Source organism: Pristis pectinata, chromosome 20 (genome assembly GCF_009764475.1).
Source record: "Pristis pectinata isolate sPriPec2 chromosome 20, sPriPec2.1.pri, whole genome shotgun sequence".
Classification (NCBI taxonomy): domain Eukaryota; kingdom Metazoa; phylum Chordata; class Chondrichthyes; order Rhinopristiformes; family Pristidae; genus Pristis; species Pristis pectinata.
In genome coordinates, this window is record NC_067424.1 from 9,231,677 (window position 1) to 9,248,133 (window position 16,457).

At 44.2% G+C, this 16,457-nt stretch overlaps 1 protein-coding gene across 1 annotated transcript in view; it reads right to left on the bottom strand.

Moving 5' to 3' along the window:
* Positions 1 to 1,081: 1,081 nt before the first annotated feature.
* Positions 1,082 to 16,457, bottom strand: part of ren (renin) — a 39,630-nt gene continuing 24,254 nt past the window's right edge. Inside the window, exons 7-8 of the mRNA XM_052035085.1 lie at positions 4,927 to 5,025; positions 1,082 to 2,480 (exon numbers count right to left, since the gene is read on the bottom strand). Of these exons, the coding sequence (XP_051891045.1) occupies positions 2,319 to 2,480; positions 4,927 to 5,025 (261 nt within the window). The 3' untranslated portion in view covers positions 1,082 to 2,318. The remainder of the gene's footprint in view (positions 2,481 to 4,926; positions 5,026 to 16,457) is intronic.

Here is a 16,457-nt window from a genome sequence, read left to right on the forward strand (position 1 = left end):
TTGTACAATAATGATGACAGATGTATGGAAACTTGTTTGCTTTGCCTTTGGATATTTACAGAGATTTTCTTCAGGAGTTTTTAAAAAAAAGATTTTGAAAGGAATTGACAGAGAGTTTCCTGTTGTCGGCGGAGACCACAACAAGAGGCCTTAATAAAATCAGAGCCAAGCCATTCAGGAGGGAAGTGACATTCCTTGAAATTCTCCTGGCCTCAGCCACCCCACCATATTTATAGCCGATATTTATAGCCAATCTCCATCTCTTCTTCCCTCAGCAACCTAGAAGTCATCCATTCCTTGCAGGCTGACTTACCTACCTAAACTAGAGCTACGTTTTCCAGGACATCCTCTTTATCAATGTTTCTCTATGGAACCGGGGAGTTTGAGAAGGGATCTGATGGAGATTTTTAAAATCATGAAAGGGTGTTCAGACAAGTAAATTGATAGAAACTTTTCCCTTTGGGAGAAAGGTCAAGAACTAAAGGACATAAAATAAATTTAATGGGGAAAGGAACCAATGTGAAATGTTTTATATGCAGTAGTAGTTAGAATGTGAATGCACAGACAGGGGGAATAGTGGGCAGATTCATTCATGAATTTCAAGAGGGAACTGGGTAAGTATTTGAAAGGATAATATGCAGGGGTACAGGGAGATGGTCATGTAGGGGTATGGATCACGTGCAGGCAGAAGAGATTTCATCTACTCCCATGATGAGGCTTTCCACTCCAGGACAGCTGAGATGTTCAACTTCTTTTCTAACTGGGGCATCCCCCCGACTATGGTCGAGAGAGCTCGCACCCATAGCTCTGCCATTTCCCGCACCTCCCCTCTCACCCCCACCCCTCCCAGACCCAACAGGGATAGGGCTCCCCTTGTCCTCACATTTCATCCAACCAGCCTACGTATCCAACACATCATTCTCCACCACTTCCACCATCTCCAACGGGACCCCACTACCAAGCATATCTTCCCCTCCCCAACCCTTTCTGCCTTTCGTAAGGACCGCTCTCTCCGTGACTCCCTAGTATACTCCTCCCCCCCACCGCCCCCCTACCCATCCCACTCCCACTCCGGGAACTTTCCACTGCCGCCACCATAGGTGCAACACCTGCCCCTACACCACCTCCATCACCTCCATCCAGGGACCCAAACTGTCCTTTCAGGTGAGACAGAGGTTCACCTGCACCTCCCTTAATACCATCTACTGCATTCGGTGCTCCAAGTGTGGCCTCCTCTACATTGGTGAGACCAAACGCAGACCAGCTGACCGTTTCGCAGAACACCTGCACTCTGTCCGCAACCAGAATCTGCATCTCCCCGTTGCCAGTCACTTCAACTCCCCCTCCCACACTATCACTGATATGTCAGTCCTCGTCCTCCTCCACTGCCAGGAGAATTCCAAGTGCAAACTGGAGGAACAGCACATTTTCCATCTTGGAACCTTGCAGACTGACAGCATGAACATTGAATTCTCCCACTTTGCAGATGGTGGAATCTGATAGGAGAGGACGGCGGAGCATGGAATCAAGTAAGGGAGGTGGGGAGGGCGGATGGGAACAGCTTGGGAGGGAAGCCAGTGGGAGGAGTGTGTGGGTGATGGGCAGATGGAGTGGGGTGGAGGAGGGGGAAGAAACAGGGTGATAGGGACTGGGGCAAAGGTAGTAAGAACTGGGTAGATCAGGAGGAGAGAGAAAAGGGACAGAGGGGGAGCAGGTTACCTGAAATTGGAAAATTCAATGCTCATGCCGTTAGGTTGTAGACTGATTGGGTGTGAGGTAGTGTTCCTCTAGTTTGCGTTTAGCCTCACCCTGGCAGTAGAGGAGGCCGAGGACAGACATGTCGGTGTGGGAATGGGAAGGAGAATTAAAATGGCTAGAAACCAGGAGATCCAGAAGGGCATGATGGATGGAGCACAGGTGCTCAGCAAAGCAGTCGCCTAGTTTGTGCCTGGTCTCACCAATGTAGAGGAGGCCACATCGGGAGCAATAGACAGATACATGGAGTTGGGTTAGTGGTCATCCATCACCTCATTGTATATGGGAGCACGCACTGCCTATTCCTACAGAGCCTAAGTGAATGGGGAAGGTTGGGAATGAAGACTGTGCATGGTCAGTGGAAGGAACTGAGCAGCTTTGCCCCATGCCTACTTCCTCCGCTCTATCATATCAATTCTAAATGTTGATAGCACTGGATGTGAAAGTTGGCCCCATGCAGCCCAAATTGGAAAAAAAAGGAATATATTTCCCACTATCACTGGAGTATGTGCCACTTTTTTTTCAAATGAAGCCTAGCCCAAGCAATCCCATACTTGTCTGGTTTAAATTGCTTTGGCGAAGCCTATTCTGTTGTTCTTGTAATCAAATTCAGTGTAATATCGACCGATAAAACTGGCACCCAGGATCCACAGCGGGCCCCTGGGTGGGGGGATGTCAAGACCATTGAAGGTAACTATGCAGACTTCCTCTCCGGACTCTGATTCCTGTAAACGAGTATAAACCACAGATTAGACCTGTTGTTTCACAACCCACAAGCACATTGAGGTTTTGAACATTTTATTAAACACATTTTCCCTATCTTCATTTCCATACACAGTGATGATTTTCTAATTAGCTGTCAAAGTCCTGCTCTGGGGGGTGGGGGGGTACGGGTTGGAAGGGGGGCAAGCACATGAGATTCCCATGTTTAGCAGGAGACCCAACACAAAACCCAAACTCATGCTCTGGGTTCACAATCACAGTGACTGGAAAAATGCCCAAAGCTTCACTAACATCAAAAGCAAATTCCATTTATATACTGTCTTCATTATAGTAAAGGGTGTTCAGACAGGAATGAACCAAAATCACTTGGTAGCAACTCATAAAAGGATAATAGCCTTGAAATTGTACCATGTAGTGCAACAGTTTAATGTGCCGCACAAGAATTTTATCTAAAGCCTAATCAGTTACTTTGTCTGCTGCGAGCACACTTCCACATTTCTGTCTCTCTATCCACACAAGCATCACTGAAGAATCACTGAAAAAAACTACTAAAATCCACAGTACTTGAATGTGTGTAGTCAATCAGATTTAGCACTCTTTCATTGAAATAAGGACATTTATTACTTAACTAAAACCCAAGCAAGTAGTGCAAATTGACAAGAGTGTGTCATGATGACCTTTGTTACTATATTGGTTTTAGTTTATTATTGTCACATGTACCAAGATACAGTGAAAAGTTTTTGCTTGCGTGCCATCCAGACAGATCATGCCATAAAAAAGTACATCGAGGTAGTACGAAAGGGAAAAAAACACAGAATGTAGAGCAGTGTTACAGTTACAGAGAGAGTGCAGTGCACAATGAAAGTGCAAAAAAGAAAACACAATGCAGAAAATGGTGTGCAAATTTCAGTGAGAAAACAAACATAACTGAAATATCCAAGGCTTCATCTGCAGCTGAAGTTTTTGTTCAGGGTCTACTATGGGTCTGGTACGCAAATGTACAGAGGAGCCCAGGCACGCGCAGGGTCATGAACGACATGCAGTGCGCTCTATACACTACTTCCATGATTTTTAATTGAACAAATGTGACCCAAACCATCCATGAACCATTATTTTAAAAGCAGATCTTCTCACTGCGTGTGAAGCCTGTTTCTACATAACATAAAAGTCACCCTGAACAGATCCAAGGCCAGAAATGGGAATCCATTTCAGACAGGTCCCTTTTAAGGTAAATACTTTTCCGGCTGTATTTCTAACCAAATCTTTGTAACCTTCAAACACCCTATTCTCGTCATTCCTAACTCTCTTTCTAACCAACAACCATTGATCAGAAACCTCCTCCTCTACCTTGCGTGCACTGCTAACCTATTCATTAACTCTATACTGAAGTCCATTCTCTTCCCTGGCAATGAAAACCTCCCTGCCCCCAACCGCAACACTGATCATACCCTTTGATTGCTGATCTAGTCTCCGGACCACCTAATCTACCTTTCCTGTTGCCCAACACTTCTACTCCCAAGCCTCCAATCGTGTACTGACTCCAGCAGCTACTGCCTACCGTTCGCCAACCCTCACCCCATACCCCCCACCCATCCATCTCCCCCTCTCCCCTCAGAGCACCCCGGTCTTAGCCCCAGCCCTGAGTTACCCGTTATCTTCCACAGTGGTGGAGGAACGAAGGACTTTAGTCTTGCAATGACAGTTCAGCAGCATACATGCCTTGAGCCAGAGCATTGCTAGATTTAGTCGTAGACCTTTAAACAAAACACCTGTTGTGCTGTTATGAAATATCTTCAGTGTTAAAGAGCAACAGATAAGATGCTAGAGGAACTCAATGGGTCAGGCAGCATCTGTGGAGGGAAATGGACAGTTGACAATTCGGGTTGAGACCCTTCATCCGGACTAAATGATCGAGGAGAGAAAGCCCTCCTCACTTGGATTCATCTATCGCTTGCCAGATCTTGCTCTACCCCTTCCCTTCACTTGTTTATACTGGCTATCTCCCCTCTATCTTTCAGTCCAAATGAAGGTTCCTAACCCAAATTATCAGCTGCACAGATGCTGCCTGACCCGATGAGTTCCTCCAGCACCTTATTTGTTGCTCCAGATTCCAGCATCTGCGGTCTCTTGTGTGCACTACTTTAAAGACACTGACCAAATTCTTGGCAAGCACCTCTGTCCCCGTTCCCTCAGTGTATCCAGCCAAAGTACTTTTGAAGTTTAGTTATCATTTAATGTAGGAAATACAACAGCCATTTTGCACCCGGTGAGCTCCCACACACAACAATGTGCTAATGAGCTCATAGTCTACAGTTAATGGAGTTAGTTGTGGAATCAATATTGACCCATGCTCCATGAACAACTGCCTTGCTTTTCTTCAAAATGGTGCCATGGGATCTTTTATATTCACCTGGTTTAGCATCACATCCAAAAATAATTTGAGCTCACCTTCACAACGTAGTCTTCACCCTTCATCACATAATTCTTTCCTCCCAGGTTAAAAGAAATGTGAGGCAAGATTTGGACTTCGTCACAGTTCACGATATACTGCATGTGAAAGAAAGAGAGTGAGGCAACTAGGTTAGAATTGGAATGTTTCAGCACTTCTCCCAATTTCTTCTTCCTTCAGCATTCACATTAACCCAAGCTTCCTCTCCTCTCCATCAATTAAGGAATCAGTATTCCTCAATTCTGAATGCTCCACTTTATTAAAGCAAATGAAATCTGATTCATAAATTTGCAAATCTAAATCGAGTTCTTATTCCCTAAACTGTCAGCTCTGAATTTTCATTTAATTCAAAACACAAATTATGTTTGCAAGGTGTCCTGGTGATTCTCTTCAAAGTTACTGGGTTTCTTTCACAATAAGTAAGAAGTTAGCTCCTTCTGTCTTCATAGTTCATTGATTGAAGACACAAATCATTTTTAGTGTCTCTTAAACTGCTTTTATTTTGGCTCCAAGCCACATTAAAGAGCGCTGGTGATGATGCATTGCATCCAGGAAACTACCCAAGTAAACCCCATAGAACCTGCCTCCTGTACCACATGCACTCATTTCTGATTCTGAACTCCTGAGCATTCCTGAATGCAAACGCCCCACCACTAGTGATGGTGCCTTCAGCTGCCGAGATCCTAAGCCCTGGAATTCCCTCCCTAAACCTCTGCACCTCTCCAGGTGAGGCAGTGCTTCACCTGTGAGTCTGAGGGTGTCATTTATGGGATTCGGTGCTCCCGGTGCGGCCTCTGTACATCAGTGAGACGCGGCGCAGATTGGGTGACTGCTTCATCGAACACCTTCGCTCCGTCTGCCGCAACAGCCAGGACCTCCCAGTGGCCACCCACTTCAATTCCACATCCCACTCCCATACTGACATGTCTATCCATGGCCTCCTCTGCTGCCACATTAAGCCCAGGTGCACGTTGGAGAAACAACACCTCATATTCTGCCTTGGGAGTCTCCAACCTGATGGCCTCAGCATCGATTTCTCTAACTTCCGGTAACCCCACCCCTTCTTTTTCTTTCTCCCCCCACCACTGCTTTGTCTTCCCTTATCCCTGTGGCTCCCTTCCCCCACCTTGATGCCCTGCCCATCTCCTCTCCTCCCCTCCCCCATCCTTTATTCCATGGTCCACTGCCCTCTCCTACCAGATTCCTTCTTCTTCAGCCCTTTGCCTCTTCTACCTATTACCTCTCAGCTTATTACATCTTCTCCCCCTCCCCCACCCACTCCCCCTCTCACCTGGACTCACCTATCCCCTGCCTGCGTGTGCTCCTCCCCTCCCCCTTCTTATTCTGGCTTCTGCCCTCTTCCTTTCCAGTCCTGATGAAGGGTCTCGGCCCGAAACGTCGACTGTTTATTTCCCTCCATGGATGCTGCCTGACCTGCTGAGTTCCTCCAGCACTTTTTGTGTATTGCTCCTTACACCACTTTCCTTTGTACATTTCCTGGAACCTACCTCTTGTCTAAGCCCTTGAACTACTGCCCTAATATCTGCTGTGGCCCATTATCAAATCTCATTTGAAATTGCTCCCTTGAAACATTTTGAGATGTCTTACTATGTCGATTATGCCATTTAAATACTTGCTTAAATCTGGTGGTGCTGAGGCACAGGAGACCAGGAATGGAAGGGCAGGGAGGACTTCCTTTTCAAAATTAATTTAAAATGATAAAATACTGGAAATACTCAACTGATCAAAATGTAACTGTGGAAAAAGAAACAATTACTGTTTCGGTCAACGACTTTTCATCAGAATGAGCAATGTTCTGGACATGCTGGCTTTTAACCAGATCCAGAGATTGGGAATGGTGACTCAGTGGGGGTGGGAGATGGCTGAGATTTTAATGGTCATTTTCTATCTGTCCACAGTCTTCTGCCCTATTATGGTCTTTACTTGTACTTTTTCCCTTCACTCACTAGAACCTCCAGTATTATGCCGTTTCAGTTCAGTTTTCCAACATCCAGTGTTTTGCTTTTGTTTGAATTTTGCTAGCTTCTAAACTATTAGGGCAGTCTACATTCTCACGGCATGGATCAGATTCTGTTTCTTTCTTCATTCAGAGTTGAGAGTTTGTAAAACTCACCACACACGAGATCTTTGACAAACACAGACATCACAAAAACAACCCTCCCAGCAACTCTTTTTATCAGCATATTCTTTCCCTTGCACCCTTATGCACCTATTCCGGATCAAATTAAATGCATCAAATTCACCTTGAGGCACCGAATACTCTGAATGACCTTGACAGATACACTGTTGAAAGTATCTTGACTGGGTGCATCACAGCCTGGTACAGCAATTACTGCATAGAGTAATAGAGTCAGACAGCGTTACTTGGGTTGCTGCTCAATACAAAACAGTCATTCATGAATAACAGAGGAGCCAGGAGCGATCATTGGAAGAAGGAAGGAGTGAGGCATTTAAGGAAGGAGTTTTATACACTCTGAATTCTATACGCTTCCAACAGATCACCCCTCAGCCTCTGCTGCTCCAGAGAAAAGAGCCCAAGTTTGTCCAGCTTCTCCTGATAGCACATGCCCTCTAATCCAGGCAGCATCCTAGTAAACCTCCTCTGCACCCTCTCTAAAGCCTTGACATCCTTCCTGTAGGGAGGTGATCAGAATTGCTCACAATACTGTAAATGCTGCCTAACCAGAGTTCTATAGTATTGATCCAGATTCCAGCATCTGCAGAATTTCTTGTGTCTCTTATTCTGTATTCTGTTATTGTTTTACCCTGTACTACCTCAATGCACTGTGTAATGAATTGATCTGTATGAACAGTATGCAAGACAAGTTTTTCACTGTACCTCGGTACAAGTGACAATAATAAACCAATACCAATACCAGTTTACCATCATGAGAATAATGTAACTGTTGGTCTGAAATCTTGAGGAGCAGAAAAGTGGGAGGTACACCTGGATCTTAACTTTCAGGACATGGGTTGGGTTGTAGAGTCAGGAGATATATTCATTTAATGACGTCATCCCAGTGATTACCTGTGCAATTCCAGTTTGCATTGTTGGATGATCTCTGAGCTGCTAGCAAAGGTCATGTTGTTATAAGGCTGTCACTCAAGCTGTTATCTAAACAAAACATCAACCTGGGTGGAGTACAGGTTTTTTTTACCTATTGCCTATAAATACTTCTCTCAGAATTTTCCCAGCTGCTTTCTGGGTCTCAGTATATTAGGCTCAACAAACAGAAAAGAAGGCCATTTGGCCCATTGTGCTCTGTACTGGCTCTTTGAAAGATCTTAAATACAAACAGAAAATGCTGGAAAAACTCAGCAGGAAAGGCAGCATCAGTGGAAAGAGAAACAGAGTTGACATTTTGAATTAGTAGACTATCATCAGCATGAATAAAAGGTCATTGACTCAAAATGTTAAGCCTGTTCTTCCTGGATCAAAGTCAAAGTCGAGTTTATTGTCATATGCACAAGCACATGTGTGCACAGGTGAAATGAAAAACTTACTTGCAGCAGCATCACAGGCACATAGAATCAGAGAAGCAGCATTCATAAGAAGAACATAAATTAAACATAAATTGAAAACAATTTTTACAAGAAAAAACAATTAGAACAAAAAAAAACAAAGTCCATTTTCGTGTAAAGTGATCAGAGTGCTTATCGTGTTGCTAAACTGTGGTGGTGATTAGTGCCAGCTGGTTCAAGAACCAAATGGTTGAAGGGAAGTAGCTGTTCTTAAGATAAGATAAGATAAGATAACATATCTTTATTAGTCACATGTACATCGAAACACACAGTGAAATGCATCTTTTGCATAGTGCTCTGGGGGCAGCCCACAAGTGTCGCCACGCTTCCAGCGCCAACATAGCATGCCCACAACTTCCTGACCTGGTGGTGCGGGACTTCAGGCTACTGTACCTCTTGCCCGAGGGTAGCTGCAATAAGATAGCATGGTCAGGATGGTGGGGATCTTTGATGATGGATGTTGCCTTCTTGAGGCAGCACCTCCTACAGATACTACTGATGGTGTGGGGCGGATGTGCCTGTGATATATTGGGATGTATCAGATGTATTAGGAAAGGTTTAGAGGGATATGGGTCAAACGTGGGCAAATGGGATTAACCTAGATGGCAATCTTGGTCAGCATGGACAAGTTGGGCCAAAGGGCCTGTATGACTCTATGACTCTCTCTTTGTGTTCCCAGTGACGGACTCACAAGGCAAAGGGAGCGCAACGAAGATGCTCCCAGGACAGGGATAGCATTGGTTAAACACAGACTAAGGCTTCCTTCAAGCTGTCTTGTTAATAGGGAACATTTCACTATCTGCAGCTAAATGTCATTTCCCTTTGCAGCACTGTTTTCAATTTCACCGCAAATAAAATAAAAGTAAGGAAGTGTTTGACAATTTAATGTCAAAATCATTTCTGCTATAGAAACCCTGTTATTGGATGAGCCATGGTTTTGTATTAGTACAGCACTGGGAAAGTTTTTCAGATTGGTGCTGGCCGTTTGCGTTAACTCTTCCCTTCCTTTGTTCCAGACAGACCCCATCACCTGAGGTGGTGAAGGAACAAGAGCAGAAATTCAACGTAAAGTTTGCAAACCTTCAGAGATTCAGTGCTGGGTTTTCTGAACAGAAACCTCCTATAACTTGCTCCATTTGTAAGAATAAACTGAAGCTCTGAATTGGCTTCAAATTGCATTTCAAATTGGGGATAATAGCCCATACCATACAGACCAGCTAGATCCAGCAGATGAAGCAATGTTCTCTGTGAGCGGATCCATGAAACAGAGGGGTGAACATAACAAAGAAAACAGAAAAAGATTGACGGACAGGAAAGCATTAGAGTGAGGTGGGAGGTTTCTTGCACAACAGACGGCATTGTCCAATCTTTAGTACTGCGCTACCAGCTGACCAAGATATCAATGGCAAGTGGCTCAGCTACCATCTCCCCTAATCCTTTCCACCAATTATAAGTCAGAAGCGAGATGGAACCAACTTGGCTGGATGGGTTCGGCTTCAACGATACTCAAGAAGCTTAACACCAGCCAGGACAAAGCAGCCTGATTGATTGAAGTCCCATCTACCACCCTAAACATTCACTCCCTCTATCACTGCTGCACATTAGCTGCAGTTCGGATACTCGCCCAAGATGCCCTAATAACATCTTGTGAACCCACAACCTCTGCCACCAGGAATGAAGAACATAGAACATTACAGCACAGTACAGGCCCTTTGGCCCATGATGTTTTATCCTGCTCTAATATCTATCTAACCCTTCCCTCCCACATACCCCTCCATTTTTCTGACATTCATGTGCCTATTTAAGAGTCTCTGAAATGTCCCTAATGTGTCTGCCCCCACAACCTCTGCCAGCAGTATGTTCCAAGCATCCACCACTCTCTGGGTAAAAAACTTACCTCTGACATCCCTCCTATACCTTCCCCCAATCACCTTAAAATTATGTCCCCTCGTGTTAGTCATTGTCACCCTGGGAAAAAGCCTCTGACTGTCCACTCAATCTATGCCTCTTATCATCTTGTATACTTCTATCAAGTTGCTTCTCATCCTTTGCTCCAATGAGAAAAACCTTAGCTTGCTCAACCTATCCTCATAAGACATGTTCTCCAATCCAGGCAGCATCCTAGTAAATCTCCTCTGCACCCTCTCTAAAGCTTCCAGATCCTTCCTAGAATGAGGTGACCAGAATTGAACACAATACTCCAAGTGTGGTCGAACCAAAGTTTTATAGAGCTGCAACATCGCCTCGTGGCTCTTGAACTCAGTACCCCGACTAATAAAGGACAACACACCATACGCCTTCTTAACAACCCTATCAACCTGTGCGGCAACCTTGAGGGATCTATGGATGTGGACCCCAAGATTCCTCTGTTCCTCCACACTGCTAAGAGTCCTGCCATTAACCCTGTATTCTGCCTCCAAATTCGATTTTCCAAAGTGTGTCACTTCACACTTCTCCAGGTTGAACTCCATCTGCCACTTCCCAGCCCAGCTCTGCATCCTATCAATGTCCTATTGCAACCTACAGCAACCTTGTACACTATCCACAACACCACCAACCTTCGTGTCACCTGCAAACTTACTAACCCACCCATCCACATCCTCATCCAAGTCACTTATAAAAATCACAAAGAGCAGGGGTCCCAGTACAGATCTCTGCGGAACAGCACTGGTCACCGACCTCCAGGCAGAATACATTCCATCCATAACCACCCTCTGTCTTCTATGGGTGAGCCAATTCTGAATCCACACAGCCAAGTTTCCCTGGATCTCATGCCTCCTGACTTTCTGAATAAGCCTTCCATGAGGAACCTTATCAAATGCCTTACTAAAATCCATGTACACCACATCCACTGCTCTACCTTTATCAATGTGCTTTGTTACATCCTCAAAGAATTCAATCAGGCTCGTGAGGCACGAACTGCCCCTCACAAAGCCATGCTGACTGTCCCTAATCAGCCTATGCTTCTCCAAATGCCCATAAATCCTGTCTCTAAGAATCTTCTCCAGTAATTTGCCCACCACTGAGGTAAGACTCACTGGTCTGTAATTCCCAGGGTTATCCCTACTTCCTTTCTTGAACAAAGGAACAACATTTGCCATCTTCCAATCATCTGGTACTACTCCTGTGGCCAGTGAGAATGCAAAAATCATCGCCAAAGGCGCAGCAATCTCTTCCCTCGCTTCCCGTAATAACCTTGGATATATCCCATCTGGCCCTGGTGACTTATCTATCTGAATGTTTTTCAAAAGTTCCAGCACATCCTCTTTCCTCATGTCGACATGCCCTAGTGGATCAGCCTGTTGCATGCCATTCTCACCAATTCCAAAGTCTCTCTCACTGATGAATACTGAAGCAAAATATTCATTCAGGACCTTCCCTACTTCTTCCGACTCCAGGCACATGTTTCCTCTTTTATCCCTGATCGGTCCTACCCTCACTCTAGTCATCCTCCTATTCTTCATATACATATAGAACACCCTGGGGTTTTCCTTAAACCTACTCGCCAAGGTCTTCTCATGCCCCCTTCTAGCTCTCCTGTCCATTCTTAAGCTCCCTCCTAGCTACCTTGTAACTCTCCAGAGCCCTGTCTGATCCTTGCTTTCTAAATCTTAGGTAAGCTTCTTTCTTCCTCTTGACAAGATATTCTACATCTTGTGTCAACCATCGTTCCTTCACTCTACCATCCTTACCCTGCCTCAGTGCAGAGCCCCATGCAAGTACTCCCTAAACAACCTCCACATTTCCATTGTGCACTTCCCCAAGAACATCTGTTCCCAATTTATGCTCCCAAGTTACTGCCTAATAGCATCATAATTCCCCCTCCCCTAATTAGTTACCTTCCCATATCGTCTGCTCCTATCCCTCTCCAAGGCTAAGGTAAAGGTCAAGGAGTTATGGCCACTGTCTCCAAAATGCTCTCCCACCAAGAGATCTGAAACCTGATCAGGCTCTTTGCCTAGTACCAGGTCCAGTATGACCTCTCCTCTAGTCAGCCTGTCCACATAAGTTGGCAAGAAGCTTTCAGGAGCATTGGAACACCACCACATGCAGGTTCCTCCTCAAGTCACACTCCACTTCCAGTTGGAGATATATTGCCAGTCCCTTGTCATTCATTCCTGGATTTAAACCTTGGAGCTCCCTCCATGGGAGTACCTTCACCTGAAGGACTGCAGCTGTTCAAGATAGTAACTCACCACAAGAACAGTTGTGGATTGGCAATGGTTGCTGGCCTATCAGAACACCCAGACCCCATAATGAAGAAATAAGTCAGTCAAATGGAGGTGTATGTATGCATAATTACTACAGAAGTATATTAATTGGTCTTGTCCCTCTGTAAAATATAAAACAGTATTGTCTGATATATTCATATGTGGCAAATTGGGAATCCAGATGAAAGGAACTGTGCATTTCTGATTAACAAATAATAATCCGTCACAGACACAGTTGCTAAGCATGTGATCTCAAAGTTCAATTTAGAATGGTAGATGTTTGCAAATGTTCACTTTTTTTTGCATATTTGTTGGCAAGATGAAAAAAGAGCCCCTCATTTTTTTTTTGGTTGAAGTAAGTGCTTTACTGCTTAGGTAGATATTTTTTAAACTTACACTCATGAATAATATTTACCCATCTTTCTAACACGAGCTTTTTTTAATGTCATCGCAGTCACATCCCTGGGAACCATTGACAGTGTCCTGACCAGCTGCATCTCTGCCTGGGACGGTAACTGTAACACCTCTGATCTTAAGACTTTGCAGAGAATTGCGAGTACAGCTGGAAAGATCATTGGAGTACCTCTTCCTTCCATCCTGGATATCTACAGCACATGATGCACGCGCAAGGTCTGCAGAATCATAGATGACCCTTCTCATCCCTCCCACGACCTATTTGTCCCACTGCCGCCTGCCAAGCTGTACCGGAACATCCGGGCCAGAACTACTAGACTGTACAACAGTTTTATCCCCCAGGCTGTCAGGCTCCTGAATACCCTGGAAGCAGTTTCAGACAAATGCCGCGTCAAAAGCCCTGGTTTGCATGATGGCATACAAGAACTTTGGCTGCTGCTGAACATGTTTATACATTTAGTGCAACACACTGAGTTCTGTATTTTCTTCATCCAACTCAGTTTTGCACTAACCCTGCACTAATTTTGTATTCTCTATATACCGTTTTTTGCACTCTTTGTACTTGCACAATTTTTTTGTCTGCATTTATTGTATGTCCTCTGTCCTATGTATGTCCTCTGTTGTGTGAGTCTGGGGGAAATGACACTTCGCTCCTCCATGTGGTTTTATAGCATATGAGTGAATGACAATAAAGTATAACTTGAACTTGAATTTGAATAAACTGAGACAGAACTATAACACCTATTCCTGCCTCAGGACATCCCGAGATGATTCAGCCCAATTAAGTACATTACGAACTGTAATTATTGCTGTAGTATAGGAGAATGTAGCAGCTTATTTGAAAGGCTATTATCAGAAATGGTGACCATGAAAGTACAGGATTATCATAAAACAAACCTTTGGTTCACTAATGTCCTTCAGGAGAGGAATCGTCTCACCTTAACCCAGCATATTCATGATGCCACACCCTTCAATGGACTCTTAATTACCCCCTGAAATGGCTCAGCAAGATACTAAAGCTTAGGTAGGGATTCAGGAATGTGGCAATAAATGGTGGCATTGGCAATCTCATACTTCCCATTAAAAAATTTAAAATGGTAGTTATACTTGTAACGAGCGTAACATTTAGTGTACAAAGTGATATTAGCAAGTTGAGCCAATGAAGAGCAGTCATGATTTCATTGAACAGGAGAACAGGTTCCAGGGACTAAATCCCATTCCAGTGTTCCTAAGTTCCTACACAACATGGTGCCAGGAGTCGCAATGACAAGAATGACTGTGAAATCATTTTCTGTGACATTATTTGATACACTAGGAAAATCACATCGCTGATCTTTACAAAAGTGCCGTGTTATCTTTTATGTCCCAGCTGAGAGAGCAGGAGAAGGTCGATCTGGCACCTCATCTGAAGATGGCATCACCAACCATTCCCTTGGTATTGGAGTATCAACCTCAACTATGTACTCAAGGCTCCAAAGAGTGAGTTAACTCTTCAGAGGGAAGAGGCATTCTTAAGATACTTCTGGGTAGGTTTTAACAAAATAAACTTCACTGGAATTAGTTCCAACTACATACCAGGGGACGAGCTCACAGCAGGTCAAAACTTGGTGATATATTAATTTGATGGTATAATTCTAGTGTTTGCCAGTGCAATGCTAGGGCTTGTTGCTGGATTATCTCCAAGTCAGTGGAGAAGTTGATGTCTCTATATCACTGCCACTCTAAACAGCAAGCAACTGACCTGGATTGGGCAGAACGTTATATCCCAATTCCCTGTGAATATTTTCCTCACCCAGAATGGTCCTGTCACTTTGTAGGTGTTGGCAATCTTGGAACCATTAAGCAGAGGAGGAGGCCAATTGACCCACTCTGCCTGTGCTGGTTTTTTGAAAGCTAAAATAAAAACAGAAAATACTGAAAATACTCATCAGGTTGAGCAGCATCTGTGGAGAGAGAAACAGAGTCTACGCTTCAGGTCGATGACCTTCCATCTTGTAGACAGTAGAGGAGAGAAGAAAGAGTTAAGTGGAAGAACTGAAAACAGCTGAAGAGACTTGGTCAGTATGAAGCTGAAGAGGTGATGTGAAGTGGGGTCACGCTGACATTTGAACATCTGATTAGTGTCATTGTGGGAATGTAGCTGCAGTAATTTTCCAACTGAGACAGCTTTACAGTGCTGTGTTTTCCTGCACTATTACTGATACCGAGAGACACAGATGATTTTGAGATACTGTGTACTGGGGCAGTATTGTACAAATATTGTATATTAAGAGGAATAGCTAGAGTGGACAGCCAGTGTCTCTTTCCCAGGGCACCAATGCTCAATACAAGAGGGCATGGCTTTAAAGTAATGGGTGTGAGGTTCAAGGGAAATATCAGAGGAAGATTTTTTACCCAGAGAGTGGTTGGGGCGTGGAATGCGCCGCCTGGGGCGGTGGTGGAGGCAGGTACATTGGTTAAATTCAAGATATTACTAGATAAGCATATAGAGGAATTTAAAATAGAGGGATATGTGGGAGGAAGGGGTTAGATAGTCTTAGGTGAGGTTTAAAGGTCGGCACAACATTGTGGGCTGAAGGACCTGTATTGTGCTGTACTGTTCTATGTTCTATGTTGTTCTAAGTCTAAACTCTGATAACTGTGGACCAGGTCGCCAAGGTGATTATGGGAACAGACAAGAATTTGAAAGCATCAAACAACAAGTACTTAGATGGAAAAGGAGTCAACTTATAACCTTGTAAGTGGCTATAAAATCAAAGCAATGTCTGAATGTTTACTAAGTGTATAAAAAGGTGCCTCATGAGATGATCAGCAACAATAACTCCGGAGACCCCAAGAAGACCCCAAGTCTCTGACTCGGAGAGGAACTCACCACACTGATCCCTGGCCAGATTCATCTGGAGTGGGTAATATCTAAGTAGACTTAATGAGTTTTGGAGATTGTGAAAATGCTAAAAGAGTTGCGTAACTAAAGAGTTTTCGGTTCTACATAGTGAACCGTTTGAACTAATCGCAACTAATAAAAAAATACAGCTAATAGGCAAAGTCATTGTCTGGTGTGATTTGTCGTGTGCTGCACTTAATTTAGTTTAATTGGCAACAATCTGAACTGAAACATAACTATCTCCAAAACTCTGGTCTGTCAACAAACAGAATACTGTGCCAAGCCAGGGAACTACATTGAAGAAAGAATGTAAAGGCTTTAGAGAGGTTACAGAAAAGATGTAGTAGTCGGTTCCAGGGATGAGAGATATCAGTTGTGTAGGTCGACTGGAGGAGCTGAAATGGTTCTCTATGAAACAGAGAAAATTGGGAGGAGCTTTGACTGAGGAGCACAAAGTCATGAAGAGACTAAGTAGAGT